This window comes from Chiloscyllium plagiosum, unplaced genomic scaffold (assembly GCF_037043375.1).
Source record: "Chiloscyllium plagiosum isolate Xiang-an unplaced genomic scaffold, Cpla_swu_hap1 HiC_scaffold_22, whole genome shotgun sequence".
Classification (NCBI taxonomy): Eukaryota; Metazoa; Chordata; class Chondrichthyes; order Orectolobiformes; family Hemiscylliidae; genus Chiloscyllium; species Chiloscyllium plagiosum.
Genome location: NW_028270160.1, coordinates 40041229 through 40061748, shown reverse-complemented (window position 1 = coordinate 40061748; position 20520 = coordinate 40041229). Strand labels below are relative to the sequence as shown.

The window sequence follows — 20520 nt, the reverse complement described above, 5'->3', positions numbered from 1 at the left end:
CCCTGTGCCACAAATGAGTCAAGGAAGTAGAGGTCAATGCACAGATGTTTGAGATCAGGAACTTCTCTGAGATCAGATTTTATGATGAAGATTTGTTGAACCTTTCATACTTGATAGTGATTCAAATCTCTAAATTACTGGATTTTGAAGAATCTTTAAATCCTAATGCATTTTGGATGACTTATGAAGAAACCAGTCCTGAGCAATGCTAACCTATGCATAGGTACTTGGCTTGTCACTGCACCATACTTAAAGATCAGGATATCGATGGGTAGGGGTGAATATAATATTAGAAACCATTCTCTCTCAGTCTTTGGAGCTTGCTTTAGAACCACCTGCTTTGGACTAGACTTTATTTCAAGAATTTAGTGAGCAGGCTTGGTTTGCTGATTTCTTCCCAGCTACAAAAATATTTCTGTTGGTGTTATTATGATGATTCAGAAGTATATAATTCCCCACTTTGCTTGCAGGTATATAAAGAAACTCCTCTAACATTAGCATCTTCATCCTGCTGAAAGAACATAGCCAGGGCTGGAGAGAACTTTGGGATACCCAGGGTGTCACATTTCTCAGAAACCAATGTCGATCGCACTATGTGTACTTCTGACACCTTTGAGCTAATAATATTGGATTCTGTTACTTACTATGACACTCTTGACATAACCGGCTGTCTCCAATGCCTATAAAAGAAGTTAAAAATTGCGACAGTAATCAGAAAATGACAGTGACTGTAAAGCAAAAGGCAAGGTAAAAGTGTCATAATTAGAAACATGGAGAAGTGCCATACTTTTACTGATTTCTTTCTTGCTGGCTTCATTTATTCGTCATGTCACACTGAAACTAGACTTTCCAAAGTTGGAATTCAAAATATTTCATTCATATGGCAGGAAGCCAGGATAATAACTTGCACTGACATGGCAGGCTTAATAAAGAACAAACACTTTCAACAGACTGACAGATTGGGTTAACAACAGTGGAAACCGTAGCATTCAAATCACAGCTTTAATTAAACAAAACATGCCAGGCACTTCATAAAGCAAGCAATGAATAAATTAGAAACAAAAACACCAAAAATTGCCGGCAAAGCTCAGCAGGTCTGGCAGCATCTGTGGAGAGAAATCAAAGTTAATGTTTCGTGTCCAATAAAGCCACATTTTATGCCAGCAACATTAAGAACTGCCACTATTTCTTTTTAAAACTGCAGTACGCTGAAATTAGGTGTCTGGCTTTGCTTAGGCTAGATCAACTTTATTTTAAATATAGAGTCATAGAGTTGTACAGCACAGAAACTGACCCTTCAATTCAACTCATCCAGATATCCTAAATTAATTGCGTGTCACTGAACCTGAAATGTTAACTCTGATTTCTCTCCACAGATGCTGCCAGACCTGCTCAGCTTTTCCAGCTATTTCTGTTTTTGTTTCTGATTTCCAGCATCTTTTGGTTTTTAATGAATAAATTAGGACAGAGACATGTTTGTAGCAGAGCCAACTGGATAGAACATCAGACAAAGAAGCAGGCCAGAGTCGAAGAGTGTGGCGCTGGAAAAGCACAGCCAGTCAGGCAGCATCCAAGGAGCAGGACAGTCGATGTTTCGAGCATAAGCTTGTGCCCAAAACGTCAACTCTCCCGCTCCTCGTATGCTGCCTGACCATCTGTGATTTTCCAGCACCACACTCATCAACTCTGACCTCTAGCATCTGCAGTTTTCACTTTCTCTAAACAAGCAGGCCCATCCAGTCTAAGGGGAAGGTTTTTAAAGTCATAGTCAAAGTGGGGAAAAAAAAGTGTTTAGGCAATTAATTCCAGTGTGAATGATGGGCTGTATCAATAATGATAGAGAGTGGTTAAGTATGTCTACATAGTGCCATGAAAAGACAGAATACCAGCTAGTGCTTGGGGAAAGTGGAATTCACAAAGATAGGCTTAAGGTAGGAAGGATTTGTTAATGTGAGCAAAGATTTGGCCATTAGTGCCCTAGAGGTTGGGGAACCAGTGGAGATGGCTAAGAAAGAATGGACTTATAAACAGAAATTGCTGGAGAAACTCAACATCCTGAGATCCACACTTTGTACAGTGGTGCACTGAACTCTCACTCTCTACCAGCACTGCCTCACGCTAGCTCAAAGCTGGCCTGCACTGCAGTTCCACTTCATTCTCTGGCACATTCAACAGTTGAACAAGAAACGTTTTCTCTTCCTTTTAGACATTAAAGCTTTGCCAAACTCAGAGTTTCTACAGCAATTTCTGTTTTTGTTTTAGATTTCCAGCATCCAGAGTTCTTTATTTTATTATAGAACTGAGAGATTTGTGGATCTTAATCTTGGGACAGGATGGAGGCAAGACACTCCCAGGAACTTCAGTTTAATGTTAAGCACTTCAGCTACAAACAGTAGCATGCTTTCATCAGTGTGTCATGCTTCAAGTGGTCTTTGTTAGGTTGGAGTTTGAGACCTTTATACCCTCAGGTCGTATGCTATGATACACTAATGATATCATGAACATACCTCTTAAAGATATACTGCATATGAACTCAGTTGTAACAAAACACCAAGATTCCCCAAGAAATGTTACTCCATTCGAACTTTTTTTGTTTTTTTTCAGCATTGAGTAATATAATAATCTGATTTGGAAGTGCTGGTGTTGGACGGGGGTGAACAAAGTTAAAAATCACACAATACCAGGTTAAAGTCCAACAGGTTTATTTGGAAGTACTAGCTTTTGGAATGCTGGTCCTTCATCAGGTAGCTGTGGCCTAATGAAGGAGCAGCACTCTGAATGCTAGTGCTTCCAAATACACCTGTTGGACTATAACCTGGTGTGCAATTTTTAACTTTGTTCACCCCCGTCCAACACTGGCACGTCCACATCATGACTACCATCGACACCACTAACGGCTGGCTCAAAGTGCAAAGGATTTCCAAGAAGATCATACATATCGCCACAGACACTCCACGACTACCTGATGAAGGAGCAGTGTTCCAAAAGCTAGTGCTTCTAAGTAAACCTGTTGGACTATAACCTGGTGTTGTGTGATTTTTAACTTTGTAATAATCTGAGTAATCCACAAAACACCTGCAGGCCTGGGAGACTTGAAGCAACATTCAGATATTACTTTCTCCAACCTTGGCATCAGGGTTAAACTAACACAACATTGGGCCATACAAATGCATCAAAAATGAAAAAAAAAAGGCAGCTTGTGGTGTGCTGCCTCAGTTACCTGTCAACAAAAACCTAACCCTAACCCTAATGCTTTTGACGTACAAATGAGAATCAATAATATTAAACAATATGTGACAAAATCACAAATGTCCGATCTAGTTTTTTTCCACTTAACTACATCAGATGAAATATTCCATTCTACTGCACTGTGCATTAATGAATATGGATCAGAACTTTGCAGAGTTGGTTAATAATGTGCGTACTGCAGTGGGAAAGCAAGTTACAAAATGACCGCCAATTTGATGTGGTAGAAGTAACATCGCAGCCAAGCACAATTGTATCCTGCGCTAACATCCAGAGCTGCATATCTTCCAATGGAAGTTTTAGAAAGCAATTTACGAGTTTATTTTTTACCCCTCAAAGCTAGAGAAAGGGGATAACTTTAACCTAGTCAACCCCTATTCCTCTGAAATCAGAAAATCCAGCACAGTCCAGAAACCAAATCTGGGACCTTCTTATTTGCACACCTCAGCAACAACCATAAAGCAAACCATTTAGTTAACCAGAAATGTTTGATCCTGGACAAGTGCTGAATGTGCACGTTAAAAGCTAGTCATTGCAAATTTATTACTTATTGAAAATTATCTGAAGTCAAATCTATGCAAAGGAAACAATTTAATCTGGAAGTAATAATGAAGACAGCATTGCCCCAATGTATTTAAATAATTGCTTTATTACCTTACTGAGATCATCAATGATATTTTGCTGTTCAATAACTTGCATTCGAAGAAGTTCATTTTCTTTTTCTTCATAACTCTGATCTAGATCATTTAAGGAGCTTGGTCGGCGTATAGTCCCCACCTTTTCCTTCTACATAGAGGGTACAATAAAAACAGATGAAAATCAAAACACATTTGAAAGAATTCTTCAAAAGTGTGGTAAACATCCTGCATACATTTTCAGTTTATTTTGTTATGACTTTTGCCTTTCCTTTTCATGGTTTGATGGTTCACTACAATTTCCCAGTTTCAAACAGAAGTGGTGAATCCTGATTTATTTTTTTCATGCCCTCTCCTTGAGAAAACTGAAAATGACCCACATTTAAATTAAATGTCTTAAGGTGTGTGTGGACTATGATGGTAACAGCAGAGTTACAGCCTCACATTGAGAAGTTAAAATATATTTAGTAAAGGCAGTAAATGGATTGTCCGTTGATAGGACATCACCATGAAAACAATGCTTTCTGTTCCAAATGTGATACACCAATGAATTTATAAAGGTTTTGAATGCACCTCATAATGGATAAGAAAGAGACAGTTTAGTAGGATTTTTAAGATGTTGGAAATTGGAATATCCTTTAAAACTGTGTTCTCTTGTATTCCATATTTTATATTCCATGTAAAGTATGAGATCTCATTTAACTATGTTACAGTCATAACCAGCCTTCCATAAGCATAAACAAAAGATTCATTGGGTGGCAAAAATGTATTTTTGCAAATACATTTTTATTCTTAGAAAGAATGGAAATTGACTTTCAAATGGAGGTGGGCAAGGGAACAGTGTTATCCTAGCATTATCAGTAGCTGTCCATGGTCCTGCAGTTCCTGGAGAGGGTTTACACAGGTGATTGACACAGCACAGACAGTCAGCACCCAAAATAATGTCTATCAACAGTGGTAGGTAGAGAGAGAGGGGGCAAGATGATGCAGGGAAACAAGCCACCATCTTCTTAGGAGAAGACCAGGAGTTCCTCTACATTATCACAAGGGAAGAACAAAGACTGTCTTCATCAAAGACCACATGAAGTATGGGTGAACACCCCACCACTTCAAACCTGCTGCTTCTCCGATTTACAGCCAGCCTCAGGATTGGCGAAACATTTTCATCTGTCACAGTCGCATAGTTTCTTTCTCTAAGTCACTAAAATATTATATTGAACAGTCGCTTCTTAAGTCGCTACCTGAAATTGATATAGATTATCAACTGCCTACATTAGATAACTGTGATTACGAATCCTCCAAAATCAACAAAGGAGGTCATTAATTGCAGCATCAGTGACTGTTTCTTTGTCTCCTCCAGGAGAAGCCTGCACAGAGAATAAATTGCGTTCAGATCGATATACAGGGCGTGATGGCTAGTGCTGAGGGCAGAAACACTCTTCTGTCCAGTGTCAACATCAAGCAGTCCCTCATCCAATTTAAATCTGGATTTAATGTAAAATTGCCTTAACGGGTATATAATCATTCTGGTTGTTATTCACAGAAAAATCAGAAGCAATTCTTCCTGAATGCATTTACAATGTTGCTAGACCCAATCATCTAGGGAATCTTCCTCTGTGTTTCTCAAACAGCAGCTTCAGAAAAAACACCAATCACTGAACTGCTGTGACTTAGCCTTCTCCAGCTCAATAATTTCCATGGTTTGGCTATGTGAAATTCAATCCAGCATCAACCTCTGCTCAATCATAGATAATCTTCTCTGAAGTTCAGTGGCCAATTTAAAATGGGTTGCAAGCATTCAAAGACAAATAATTTATGAGCAGTTGTTCCAAGTGCTGGGACTCTTGGCAGGGTTCAGAGCTCTCATGAATAGTTATAAAATCGAACACTGATTTTCTGCTCATTAATTTTGTGGGATTGAATAAAACAAGGACTCTCAGGCTGGAATTTGCCAACTTTTGAGCTTTTCTCCGCAATGTGTAGAATTATTTCCTTTAGTTTTTACAATTTTTGTTCATTGTTATTTAACTAAGTCTGATCTACATTCCTTAAAGCAACATCCAACTGCCATCCTTTTGCTGAGGTATTTTTGTGCTCTGACCTTTTCCAGAAATCTAAAGTGCTTTTGGCCAGAATTGATTGCGCAGAAAAGTCTTTGAGAAGAATGGCTTTGAGCTTGTCAATGATCTTTCCTGGTGGAATTTACACAGTTTTAATTCCGATTTTCTTTCATAATTTGCTCGGGTTAGGATAAATCCAAAATGTCTCTATTTGTAAGATCTATGGGCAAGTGAATGTACAAAATGTATATAATTTTGTAGATCAGATCATTAAACCTGATAATTAAGGAGGAACTTAAAAAAGACAAAGAACTTGATGGAAGATGGATTAAGTAGCTTTTCACTGATACCTATGAGTTAGTGCTGTAAACCAAGCTGGCCGATAAAAGAAGCAGGAATAATAGTTTTACCTGGGGGGAGTTAACAGGAAAGGGGGGGCACAAATACTTGCCAAACACTAAAAACCGTCTGTGATGCAGGCTATGCTGCAAGTCAGTGACCAATTTAACACGGGATTTCTGAAAAAAGGATCTGCCTGCTGATATGATGAGTCACTGTCACAGACAGTGTCATGACAATCATGGCCACTGTAGACTTCACTTTAATCAATCTGCTCAGATTTATTACAATCTGGAGATGACGATATTGGACTGGGTTGGACAAGGTAAAAAATCACCATAGCAAGTTACAGTCCAATGGGTTTATTCGGGAACACAAGCTTTCAGAGCGCTGCTCCTTCATGATCTAGTGTCTGATGAAGGAGCAACGCTCCGAAAAGTAGTCATAGAGTCATAGAAAGCATGCTACAGCATGGAAACGGACAATTTGGTCCAACCCGTCCATGCGGACCAGATATCCCAACCCAATCTAGTCCCACCTGTCAGCACCCGGCCCATATCTCTCCAAACCCTTCCTATTCATATACGCATCCAAATGCCTCTTAAATGTTGCAATTGTACCAGCTTCCACTACTTCCTCTGGCAGCTCATTCCATACCCGTACAACCCTCTGTGTGAAAAGGTTGCCTCTTATGTCTCTTTTATATCTTTCCCCTCTCACCCTAAACCTATACCCTCTAGTTCTGGACTCCCCGACCCCAGGGAAAATTTACCCTATTTGCCTATTTACCCTATCCATGCCCCTCATAATTTTGTAAACCTCTATAAGGTCACCCCTCAGCCTCCGACACTCCAGGGAAAACAGCCCCTGCCTGTTCAGCCTCTCCCTATAGCTCAAATCCTCCAACTCTGGCAACATCCTTGTAAATCTTTTCTGAACTCTTTCAAGTTTCACAACATCTTTCCGATAGGAAGGCTACCAGAATTGTACTCAACATTCCAACAGTGGCCTGACCAATGTCCTGTACAGCCGCAACATGACCTCCCAACTCCTGTACTGAATACTCTGACCAATAAAGGAAAGCATACCAAACGCCTTCTTCACTATCCTATCTACCTGCGACTCCATTTTCAAGGAGCTATGAACCTGCACTCCAAGGTCTCTTTGTTCAGCAACACTCCCTAGGACCTTACCATTGAGTGTATAAGTAGTGTTTTCAAATAAACCTGTTGGACTATAATGTAGTGTAGAGGCTGGACAATATTTACATTTAAGAGGCATTTGGATGGGTATATGAATAGGAAGGGTTTGGGCCGGGTGCTGGCAGGTGGGACTAGATTGGGTGGGGATATCTGGTCGGCATGGACGGGTTGGACCAAAGGGTCTGTTTCCATGCTGTACATCTCTATGACTCTATGACCAGATTTGTGATGACACACCTCTAAAACAGCACTTCAACCTGAGCCTTCTAGGTCAAAGCTAGGGACAATGCCACTGCACCGCAACAGCCCTACCAAGTTCATTGTAACATGAGAATTTCCATAGGCATATCCATGTAAGATTTTTCAGTGCCATGCTTGGGTCATGTACAGATGTAGCACACAATAGATAGGGGAAAGCACTTGTGACCAGAACTGCTGCTCTGCTCCATATTTCACTCATTTGGAGCACTGAAGTGCAGACATTTTAAAACAAATTGTGAATAAAAGCATAATTATCTTGCGTAAGGGAATTTAATATTATTTTTTAATCATCTAAAAAGAAAAGGAAATGATTCATTTTGGAAAGAAAATGAATTTGCCACTTGTGCTGCATTTTAGACAGTTCTTCCCTCACTAATGCCCCTTTAGGGTTTGATGTGCCACCATTTGGAAAATGTGTTAAGGTTTAATTTGAAAGCTCCTGCTCCTAATTATTTAAGACCATTAGAATAATTGAAACTCCTTTAGGAGACTGAATCACAATATGGCACCAAATCAGTACTGAAGAGAATTAAGGAACGTTCAACTCTGTTTGTTATCATTGGTTACAAGATCAATAACTTATAAGTTCTAGCCTTAACCAGTTATGGAATATTGCAGACTTAACTAGTCCAAAGGCCATGGAGCAAATGTATTAAGTATAGACCAAAACCATGGAAGGTCATTTGGCTTCATGTTGATGTCCTACTCTATTGTCAGAGTGCATTTTGCAAATCAGAGCGTTATGGCATGGATATTGATCTTTTCACAAGTTACAGTTAGAAGCACATCTACCTCTATTTTTGGGGTGGCAGGGTGAATCAGTGGTTAGCATCCACCTTGGCATACACCTGGCAGAGAATCTCACCTGGACCCTCAACACCAGCTCCTTAGCCAAGAAAACCCAGCAGCATCTCTACTTTCTGCGCAGGCTGAGGGAAGCCCAACTCCACCCACCCCCATCATCCTCACCACATTCTACAGAGGGTTCATGGAGAGTAGCCTGAGCTGCTGCATTACTTCCTGGTTCGGGAATTGTACTGTCTCGGATTGTAAGACCTTACAACGGATAGTGAGGACAGCTGAGAAGATCATCAGCGTCTCTCTTTCCTCCATTACAGACATTTATTCCACATGCTGCATCTGAAAGGCGAACAACACTGTGGAAACCCCACACATCCCTCACTAAAACTCTTCTCCCTCCTGCTGTCTGGCAGAAGATACCGGAGCATTCGATCTCTCACAGCCAGACTGTGCAACAGTTTCTTCCCCTGAGCTATCAGGCTCCTTAACACAGTATGATCGGACTCTTTCCAATCTGAAATTCTTTGCACGGCTTTGAGTTATTATTATTATTATTATTATTAATAATTATTATTTATCATTCTTCTATTATACTGTAACTTGTATGTTTTGCACTTTTTATGCCGTATATGATTGTAGTCTGTGCTGTCCATGTAGCACCCTTGGCTGTCTCGTTTTTACTGTATCCATTGTATATGGTAGAAATGACAAATAAAAAGCTACTCTGCTCTTGATTTGGAGATGTCGGTGTTGGACTGGGTGTACAAAGTTAAAAATCACAGAACACCAGGTTATAGTCCAATAGGTTTGTTTGGAAGCACTAGCTTTCAGAGCGCTGCTCCTTCAGGAGGTGGTTGTGGAGTATAAGATTGAAAGACACAGGATTTATAGCAAAAGTTTACAGTGTGACATAACCCATGTGGATGGCCTCAACTGGGACGTTGGGTTCATATCATACTACAGGTGACCCTATTGCACTATATATATATATATATATATACACACACACTCACGCAGACCCTCTCCATATGCTAACATATACACTCCCACACTCACACCCTCTCACAGACATCTCCCCCTTTACACTCACACATACACACACTATCTCACAGACAGTCATAACACCACCCCCCCCCCCCTCCCTCCCCCCCCCCCCCCCCCCCACCCTCCTATACACACCCACAATCTCACACACACATATATAAGTGTGAGATTGGGGTGAATTTGTACTTGCAGAATTACATTTTATTTTGCTCAAAAACTGCATGAATCCATGTAAGATTCTGTAAACCCATTTTTTAGATTAGAATCAGTCTGACCATTGTGACATTCTCACACAGGGCACCTCACACCTTCAATGCATTATCTGGGCTGACATGACATTAATTGTTAAAGTTTACTTAAGAATGTAACTTTTTAAAAAAGTTTTGCGATTTACACATGAAAGAACTGAAGCCAACATGGTCATTCTAAAAGATGAGAGACTTAACAAACAATCCAGGTCTTTTTGAATACATAATTTCAGTTACATCACACTGAAAATAAATTTGCTATAAATTGTGTCTTACAATCTTATACTCCACAACCACCTGATGAAGGAGCAGCACTCCGAAAGCTAGTGCTTCCAAATAAATCTGTTGCTGTGTGATTTTTAGCTACTCTACTCTAGCACTGCTGCCTCACAGCGCCAGGGACCCGGGTTCGATTCCAGCCTCAGGCGACAGTCTGTATGGAACTTGTACATTCTCTCCGTGTCTGCATGGGTTCCCTCCAAGTGCTCCAGTTTCCTCCCACAGTCCAAAGATGTGCAGGTTAGGTGAATTGGCCATGCTAAATTGCCCATAGTGTTCAGGGATGTGTAGGTTAGGTGCATTAGTCAGGGGAAATGTAGACTAATAGGGTAGGAGGAATGGGTCTGGGTGGGTTACTCTTCAGAGGGTCAGTGTGGATTTGTTGGGCCAAAGGGCTTGTTTCCAGACTGTAGGGATTCTAATTCTAACTCAGGATTCCAGTATCACCCTGTAAAGATTTCTCAAAGTGTACTCGAAATGCATTGAGAGCTTTTATTTTTGAAAAACATTTAGAATAAAGCTTCAGGATTAAAATTTATGGTTGGTGACATAAAGAAGCATTCTATACAAAAAGAATAAATTAAACAACCCGCTGGAGGAGCAGGCTCTATAAATATTCCTATCCTCATTGATGGAGGAGCCCAGCAAATAAGTGCTGATAAGGCTGATTCATTTGCAACAATCTTCAGTCAGAAGTGCTGAGTGGATGATCGTCTCAGCCTCCTCCAGGGGTCCCCAGCATCACAGAATCCAGTCTTCAGTCAATTCGATTTACTCCATGTGTATCAAGAAACAATTGGAGGCCCTGGATGCTGCAAAGGCTATGCGCGCTGACAATCTTCCAGCAATAGTACTGAAAACGTGGGCTCCATAACTTGCTGCTCCCCTCAACCAAGCTGTTCCAGTGCAGTTACAACATTGACATCCATCCAACAATGTGGAAAATTACCCAGTTATGGCCTGTACATAAAAAGCAGGACAAATCCAACCCATTCAATTACCACCCAATCTCGATCATCAATAAAGTGATGGAAGGTGGCATCAGCATTGCTAATAAGCAGCACAGACACAATGATGCCTAGTTTGGGTTTCACCAGGGCCACTATGAAAAATAAAGAGCATGAAAGCATGGGAAGGATTAAAGCATGAAGACCACTGGCAATCTGTGGTCTGTGGAAGGCAGGATGGGATAAGAATAGTGGAATACACCAATTAGCAGAGTAAGGTTAAGGCCGAAAGGTCACTATGGCAAGATGAGATAACAGTTAGTAGAGGTAGTTTTCCTGTTAAGTGTTATTATGACAGGATTGGGACTATAAATATTTGGGACATGACATTAAAATAGCTAATTAATAGTTAGTAGAGTCAGCTTGAAGACTATTGTAATAGATGGGATAGCTAAATATCTATCATGGCAGGTTAGTCTGGAATGGAAGATCACTGTAGCAGAGATAATAATAAATATCTAATCATGACATTAGGAAAATATTAAGTAGGGTCTGGAATAAAGACCATTGTTGCAAAGAGGTGCTAATAAATATCTAACCATGACATTAGAATAACATTAAGTAGAATGTACAACTAAAGAGATAATGGGAACTAACATCACTGGTTTATTGTGTAGCTCGAGTGAGGTACTTTGATTAATATAGTTGGACACGCTGATAAGCTAACAGAAACATGATAAAAAAAAATTAAAATCCACAGACCCTAAGGTTCGTGGGCATTCAAGAATCTGCTTTCTCAATGTCACGGTTTTTTGTTTGCAAATAAAAGACCTTCTTCTTGAAGAATTCTCTGCGTCTCCTGGTGATTCTCTATATTTTCTCCACGACACTACTCAGCTCCTGACCTCATTATACCTTTGCTTCAAACATGGACAAAAGAGCTGAATTTCAGAGGTGAGCTGACAGGTCTTAAACATCAGGCCGCATTTGACTGAGTGTGACATCAAGCAAAACCTGAATCAATGGATATCTGAGGGCAAGCTCTCCGGTGGTTGGAGTCATACCTGGCACATAGGAAGATATTTGTGGTTGTTGGAGGTCATTCACCTCAGCAACAGGCTATCTCTGCAGGAGTTCCTCAGGGTGGTGTCCTAGGCCCAACCATCTTCAGCTGCTTCATTAATGACCTTCCCTCCATCTTCAGGTTAGAAGTGGGGATGTTCACTGATTACTATACAATGCTCAGCGCCACTCACAACTCCTCAGATACTGAAGCAGCTCAAATGCAACAAGATCTGGATTGGGCTGGCAATTGACAAGTGAGATTTTCAGCACACAAATGCTAGGCTATGACAATCACCAATAAGAGACAATCTAATCACTGCCAGTTGACATTCAATGGAGTTACCAGCACTGAATCCCCCACTGTCAACATCCTGGTGATGACCATTGACCAGAAACTCAAATAGAATTGTCACACAAAAACAGTAGCTACAGGACCACATCAGAGGCTAGGAATATTGCAGTTAGAACCCACCTCCTGACTCGCCAAAGCTTGTCCATCATCTACTAGGCACAAGTCAGGAATTTAATGGAATATTCCCCACTTGCCTGGATAGGTGCAGCTCCAACAACACTCAAGAAGCTTGACATCATCCAGGACAAAGCAGTCTGTTTGACTGGCACCATATTTACAAGCATCCACTCTCTCCGCTACTGATGCTTAGTAGCAGCAGTGCATACTATCTATAATATACACTGCAGAAATTTACTCAAGATCCTCAGACAGTACAATAGACAATAGGTGCAGGAGTAAGCCATTCTGCCCTTCGAGCCTGCACCACCATTCAATATGATCATGGCTGATCATCCTTAATCAGTATCCTGTTCCTGCCTTATCTCCATAACCCTTGATTCCACTATCCTTGAGAGCTCTATCCAACTCTTTCTTAAATGAATCCAGAGACTGGGGCTCCACTGCCCTCTGGGGCAGAGCATTTCATACAGCCACCATTCTCTGGGTTAAGAAGTTTCTCCTCATCTCTGTCCTAAATGGTCTACCCTGTATTTTTAAGCTGTGTCCTCTAGTTCGGCACTCACCCATCAGCGGAAACATGTTTCCTGCCTCCAGAGTGTCCAATCCTTTAATATTCTTATATGTCTCAATCAGATCCCCTCTCAGTCTTCTAAACTCAAGGGTATACAAGCCCAGTCGCTCCAGTCTTTCAGCGTGAGGTAGTCCCGCCATTCCAGGAATTGACCTCATGAACCTACGCTGCACTCTCTCTCAGAATGTCTTTCCTCAAATTTGGAGACCAGAACTGCACACAATACTCCAGGTGTGGTCTCACCAGGGCCCTGTACAGCTGCAGAAAAACCTCTTTGCTTCTATACTCAATCCCTCTTGTTATGAAGGCCAGCATGCTATTAGCCTTCTTCACTACCTGCTGTTCCTGTATGCTTACCTTCATTGACTTGTGTACAAGAACACCCAGATCTCTTTGTACTGCCCCTTTACCTAAATTGATTCCATTTAGGTAGTAATCTGCCTTCCTGTTCTTGCCACCAAAGTGGATAACCATACATTTATCCACATTAAACTGCATCTGCCATGCATCTGACCACTCACCTAACCTGTCCAGGTCACCCTGTAAACTCCTAACATCCTCCTCACATTTCACCCTGCCACCTAGCTTAGTATCATCAGCAAATTTGCTAATGTTATTACTAATACCATCTTTTATGTCATTAATATATATTGTAAAAAGCTGCGGTCCCAGCACTGATCCCTGCGGTACCCCACTGGTCACTGTCTGCCATTCTGAAATGGAGCCGTTTATCACTACTCTTTGTTTCCTGTCAGCCAACCAACCTTCAATCCAAGTTAGTACTTTGCCCCCAATACCATGCACCCTAATTTTGCTCACTAACCTCCTATGTGGGACTTTATCAAAAGCTTTCTGAAAGTCCAGGTACACTACATCTACTGGATCTCCCTCGTCCATCTTCAGAGTTACATCCTCAAAAAATTCCAGAAGATTAGACTCCTTCCAAACCCACAACCATTTCCATCTGGAAGGACAAGGGCAGCAGATACGTGGGAACCCCACAACCTTCAAGTCCCCCTCCAAACATCTCACCATCCTGGCTTAGAAATATATCGCCATTCCTTCACTGTCATGGGTCAAACCCCTGGAATTCCCTCCCTTAAGGCATTGTGGGTCAACCCACAGGAGGTACTCTGCAGCGGCTCAAGAAAGCACCACCTTCTCAAGGGCAACTAGGGATGGGCAATAAATGCTGACCAGCCAACGACACTCGTATCTCACAAATGAATAAAAAGTAATTAAAAGCTGAATTAAACAACTAAACAAATTGAAGCTTGATTTGTTGAAGGAATATATTGAATAAAGAAGATTCCTAGCCACCCCTGTTATTTTTCATTTGTGGGATAGTTTTTGGGATGCCTGGAAGGTTCAGTTCAGGAACAAGAGAGTAGAACAAATAACTTTTAAGTTATTAATAAGAAATTGATTATAAGGACCTGCTTTATAAGTAGAAGAGTAGACTTGGCGTTTAGATATTCAGTGAAAAAGGACATGCTTAAGGCAAGCCCTGAGATTAATCACTTTGGAATCTTTTGAAGTTCATCCGATGTATACCAACAGCAGATTCACTGTTTTACTGTTTAATGGCAAGTATTGCATTTAGTCACTTTATGCTGTGTGTTAATTTATTTAATATGAACAACATGTGTACACATTTGGAATAAGGCCTGCTCTAGTCTTGAAGCATAAAGGCAAAAGGTAACATTTGTAAAAAATGCAGATTCATAGGGGACTTCATGTAGTGTCTTTTTTTCTCTTAATATTAATGGGTGAAAGGTCATTTGAATTCCCAAAATGCACTTCAGTTGTATGAAACTGTGAAAAAAATACTACTATAATTGTAAATATATCCTTAACAGTACAAAGAATACTGGTCAATAGTCCCGATGTGCACTTATTAATCTCTGGCTGTAGGCTATGGTGGTTTGGTAACTTGTCTTTTATGGATTTGTGCCTTAGGCAATTTTCTTTGGTCTCAATAAGGCACATGGAGGTTGGGGGGGTGGGGGGGCATTAGGGCAATCAATTAATTAGACATCCATTCATGACATAGTTATCTTCAACCAGACACCATTGTTGTACCATATAATACTTATAAAAATCCTTAACTAGAACAGCTATAAAAAAATCCACAGCCAGACTCTACATGCTGGAAGTAAAAAAAATTCAGCTTTCAATTTTCATCCCTGAGGGAGAGATGATGTGCAGTCTGGAGAACTGAGGGCAGAGGGCAGTAGAAAACTTGGAAGACAGTCATATTCAAGGTTAAACTGAAGTGACAGGAAGCAGGGACTTTTCCGAGCCCACCAACACTCTGTCAGATTCCTTTGTGACCATTCGATCCTGAAGAGGGTTTGAACAGTTTCTGGCAATGTGTTGTTCAAGATGGCGACGGAGTAGCGCTGCATTCGAGCTCCTGGTCTGGGGCTTGTCCACCTCTGTCTGTTTTGTTTGTTTGTTTGTTTTCCTTTTCAGTTTTGCTGGATTTTTTCTTCTTGAAAAGTCTTTTCAGGCATCATCAGCAAGGCGGGTGTTGGCCCAGCCTCCTGAGCATGTGCGGCAGTGACAGCAACACAGTTGGCTCCTCCAACATTAGAGTCATGGAAACACATCGGGAGAAAGCAAGCCCACTGGTGGGAAGAGAGCGAGCCCAGTACAGGGGTTAGAGAGACAGCCCAGTGTGGAGGGAGATAGTGAGTCCAGCGCAGGGGGTAGAGAGACAACCCAGTGCAGAGGGAGAGAGTGAGCCCAGCACAGGGGGTGGAGAGACAGCCCAATCCGGAGGGAGAGAGTGAGCCCAGTGGAGAGAGAGAGTGAGCCCAGTGCAGGGGTAGAGAGACAGCCCAGTGTGGAGGGAGAGAGTGAGCCCAGCCACGGGGTAGAGAGACAGCCCAGTCCGGAGGGAGAGAGTGAGCCCAGTGGAGGGAGAGAGTGAGCCCAGTGCAGGGGGAAGAGAGACAGCCCAGTGCGGAGGGAGAGAGATAGCCCAGTGGAGGGAGAGAGTGAGCCCAGCGTAGAGTGTAGAGGGACAGCCCAGTGCAGAGGGAGAGAGACAGCCCACTGCAGAGGGGGAGAGTGAGCGCAGTGCAGGGGGTAGAGACACAGCCCAGTGCGGAGGGAGAGAGTGACCCCAGCGCAAGGTGTAGAGAGACAGCCCAGTCCAGAGGGAGAGACTGAGTCCAGCGCAGGGGGTAGAGAGACAGCCCAGTCCAGAGGGAGAGAGTGAGCCCAGCACAGGGGGTAGAGAGACAGCCCAGTGCAGAGGGAGAGAGTAAGCCCAGTGCAAGGGGTAGAGAGATAGCCCAGTGTGGAGGGAGAGAGTGAGCCCAGTACAGGGGGTAGAGAGACAGCCCAGTAGAGGGGAGTGTGAGCCCAGCGTAGGGTGTAGAGGGACAGCCCAATGGAGAGGAAGAGAGTGAGCCCAGCGCAGGGGGTAGAGAGACAGCCAAGTGGAGGGAGAGAGTGAGCCCAGTGCAGGGGGTAAAGAGACAGCCCAGTCGAGGGGGAGAGTGAGCCCAGCATAGGGTGTAGAGGGTCAGCCCAGTGGAGAGGGAGAGAGTGAGCCTAGCTCAGGGGGTAGAGAGACAGCTCAGAGGAGGGGGAGAGTGAGCCCAGCGCAGAGGGAGTGAGTGAGTCCAGTACAGGGTGGTGGGGTGCGGAGGGGAGACAGTGAGCCCAGCATAAGGAGAAAGAGTGAGACCTGCATAGGGAGAGAGAGAGAAAGAGAAAGCCCAGGGTGTGAAAGTGAGTCCAGTGCAGGGAGAAAGAGAAAGTGAGCCCAACGCAGGGGAACAGAGTGAGCCCAGCAGGGGGAGAAAGAGAGAGCCCAGCGCAGGGAGAGAGAGTGTGTGGGTGAGGGACATTCAGATACTAAAGTTGTGAAATTAAATTATGATTCTTTGAGGCTTTAAGTGCCTCAGCAGAAAAAGAAGTGCTGCTCTTCAAGCATTGTGATTTGTTAGAATATTTGAGCAGGTCCAGGATAGAAATGTTAGTGTGAGAGCGAGATAGTTTATTGAAAGGGCAAGCAACTGGGAGGTCGGGGCACTCCTCCAGGGGGAGCTGGAGTATTCTGTTCTATTTGCTGCTCACAGTGCAGTCTTCTCTTATTGGTGAGATCAAATACAAACCAGTTTGTGGACCATCTCCCCTCTGTTGATAGGAATGACAAAATATCTTCTAAAATTTGATAGACTAGGTAACTTCATTAAATACGAACATGATCCAGATAGGCAATGGGTAATATTCAAGTGAGAATGCTTGCATTAAAACAAGTTATATGTACCTTTTGCATCAATAACAAGGTGTTAAAGTCTCATAGGGTAGGCCATTTCAGGCTGAGAAAATGTTTCTTTACTCGGAGGCTTGTGAACCTATGGAATTCTTTACTACAAAAGGCTGTGAAAACCAAGTCAAGTGAACATACTTAAGAAAGAAATGGTGAAATTTCTAGACATGTCAAGAGGTATGGGGAGAGAACAGGAGCATGGTGTTGAAATAAAGGACCGTGTTGAATGGTAGAGCAGCTCAGTGAGCTGAAAGGCCGACTCCTGTTCCGATTCTGTATATCCATTGTAAATAAAAAGGCATGATAATGCACAATGTTATTGATAGAGAAAGTATTCATTTTTTAATCACCCGAGAGAGATTTACAGCTATATTAAACATATTGTATAACTGATAATACATGTTCTACATAGCTTGTATAGGAAACAACTATTCATGTACAAGGCCATTGGTATATGATGTACTTTTCCAAGGTACCTCATGCTCCAACGTTGACAGGAAATGCTGATAACTCTGTAATATTGTTCACTGCTGGGATTACCAGCAATTCTAAGAATTAAAATGCTCGGGTCTCTCAGCAGATTGGTGAGAAGAGGCCAAGAATTAACCTTAAGAGTCGTGACAGAGATGATCAGATGGGAGAAAACAACTGGCAGCAATCTCTTTTAAAACAAGCATCTCCTCCACTTGCTAAATGGAAGACAAACAATCCTTTAGTAATCTCTTAAAACTGTCAATCAAACTGTCTGCTCTTCCCTCCATTGAAGTAAGTGAACCTGGAGCTTTTGAAACTTGGTTAACCATCCTTAATGGGCTCAGCTATCATAACAAACCATTACAGCTCACAGACAAAGAAGTCTATTCAAACTGCAAAAACAGATGGCTTTTCTTTTCCAAGCTGCTACATCAGATGGCCTGTCAATCAATGCACGCCAGCAGCAGATGTCTTTTTTTTTTCTCTAAATGAAAGGTGCAAACAGTTTTTTTTTCAAATTTAAAAGGCTAAGACTTCCAATGAAGACATTTCAATTACACAAACAGTGTTTGCTTCAGTTTTGAAAATAACACAATTTTAAATGAGAAAGCTTCTCCAATATTTCTCAACACCTACCCAATGCTGGTGAATATGGTGGTCAACTTACCTTTGCATGATTGATCGTATAACAAAACAGATTATTTAAAATGCAGTATCGAACTACTGAGACAAAAGCGTTTTTTGTGGTGTATTTTAAAGTTTGTGAATGAAAGAACTCCAGCAGGTGACTGGTTTACTTGGGACTGTGAGGTAGTGAGAACCACATATTCTTACCAAAGCTGGCCCAATTAATATAAGTTTCTGGGAAGGTGAAAGGGGAGGGGAATGACTAGATTACCAACTCCTCAAGCCATCTAAGGCAGGAGTGCTGCTTTTGGCACCCTTATCCCATGTCCGCAGATGTAGTCAGAAACATGAATTCGTGCTCCAGCTCAAATCAGTCTGATTTGCTAAAGGTCCAGGCCGTTGTTTCAGGCTGAGAGACAGGAAGCAGGGAATGATGGCAGACCGATGTTTCTCTGACTGGAAGACTTTCTCATCAGGTTCTGCAGGGCTTGGTGCTGGGCCCTGGCTGTTGGCATTGTAAATTAGTGATCTGGACATAAATGTAGGAGGTATGATCAAGAAGTGTGATATGAAAATCAGCTGGGTAGTAAATAATGAGGAGGATAAGCATAAGTACAGGATGGACTGGTCGGGTAGGCAAAAAAGTAGGATATGGAATTCACCTCCAAAAAAGTATGAAACAATGCACTTGGGGATGGCTAACAAAGCAAGTGATTCCATTATAAATGCTTGGAAGCTGCAAAATACTCAGGATAGGAGAGATCTTATCCACATATCCCTGAAGGCAACAGCACAGGTGGTTATGAATGGGTTACTTGCCTTTTTTTAAGACTTGCCTTTATTAGCTGAGGAATAGAATACACGATAAAGTGCTTTTGCTGGAATTGTATAAAACACTGATTCGGCCATAACTGTAGATCTGCATGTAGTTTTGGTCACAAGATTATGGGAAAGATGTGATTGCATGAGAGAGGATGCAGAGGTGATTTATCAGGATTCTGTCTGCATGGAGCACTAATGCATTAACAGGTATGGCACAACATGGCAAGGGGGAGTGTGGATTGTGTGAGCATGTAGGTAGGTGCAGAATGAGCAAATACCAAGAGAACAGCCTTGTCCATTCCATAAGCTGGGTCTCTGAACATGCACACAAAGTATCCCAGCTGCAGCCTTCTCCATACTATTTGCCACTGCACTCTGCAATGCATTTCTTTGCCTTGTGAATGGCCTGCCATTGTGTCAGAGAGGTGCCACGATGGGGTGGCAGATGCTGACTGCCTACATCCGCTGATGTAGAAATGTAGACCTGTGACTGCCCGTGGATTGTGCCCTGTGGCATTGATGTCCACTGCGCAAGATGGATGTGCACAATGTGCAGACAGCTGGATCTGCACGGTACACGCTCTGGTTTCCTTATCGAATTTTCCTGATCTGTAACTTGTTTCAAGAGTTTGGTAGGATGGGAGTCTGTATACCAATGAGGCAAGTTGTGGCATTAAAGCAAGCATTAGTCCCCGTCAAATGGTATCTCAAAACTGTCCAGCAAGAAGTTTGGCATGCCGTTTCTGAAAAGCATACAGGATGGAGGAAAATCATCCTGATGTTGTGATGAGCCTCACCAACCTGTATTCCAATTCTGCCACACATCTCACCATAGTTCATGTCGCCCACACACCTATAAGATTCTGCCCTTTAACTTAATTCTTCTGATAAAGAGGACATGTGAGCCTCATTCTCAAAATACATTACTGTCAAATTTTGCTTTCTGCACACAAAATAAAATCTCAGAACAGCTGAATCACTATGGTAATGTTTAAGATGAATAATATTGCTGATTTAACAATGTTGGTTTAAAAGCACTTTCCCTGTCACTGTGAATTTATTTGCAGCACATATCCCTGAAGCTGAACAGTCTCCTGGACCTATCACTGTTGCTTGGTCATCACTTAAAGATGATTTAT

General features: G+C 42.1%; 1 protein-coding gene across 21 annotated transcripts in view; it reads right to left on the bottom strand.

The window, feature by feature from the left end:
* Window positions 1–20520, bottom strand: part of jakmip3 (Janus kinase and microtubule interacting protein 3) — a 377671-nt gene that overhangs the window by 143995 nt on the left and 213156 nt on the right. For all 21 annotated transcript variants that reach the window (XR_015760937.1, XR_015760934.1, XR_015760936.1 and 18 more), the window contains 2 exons: window positions 3901–4032; window positions 645–680 (listed from right to left, as the gene is read on the bottom strand). Coding sequence is in view for 8 of the 21 variants with exons in the window: in XM_043712580.2 (XP_043568515.1) it covers window positions 645–680; window positions 3901–4032 (168 nt within the window). In the remaining 13 variants the exon portion in view is untranslated. The remainder of the gene's footprint in view (window positions 1–644; window positions 681–3900; window positions 4033–20520) is intronic.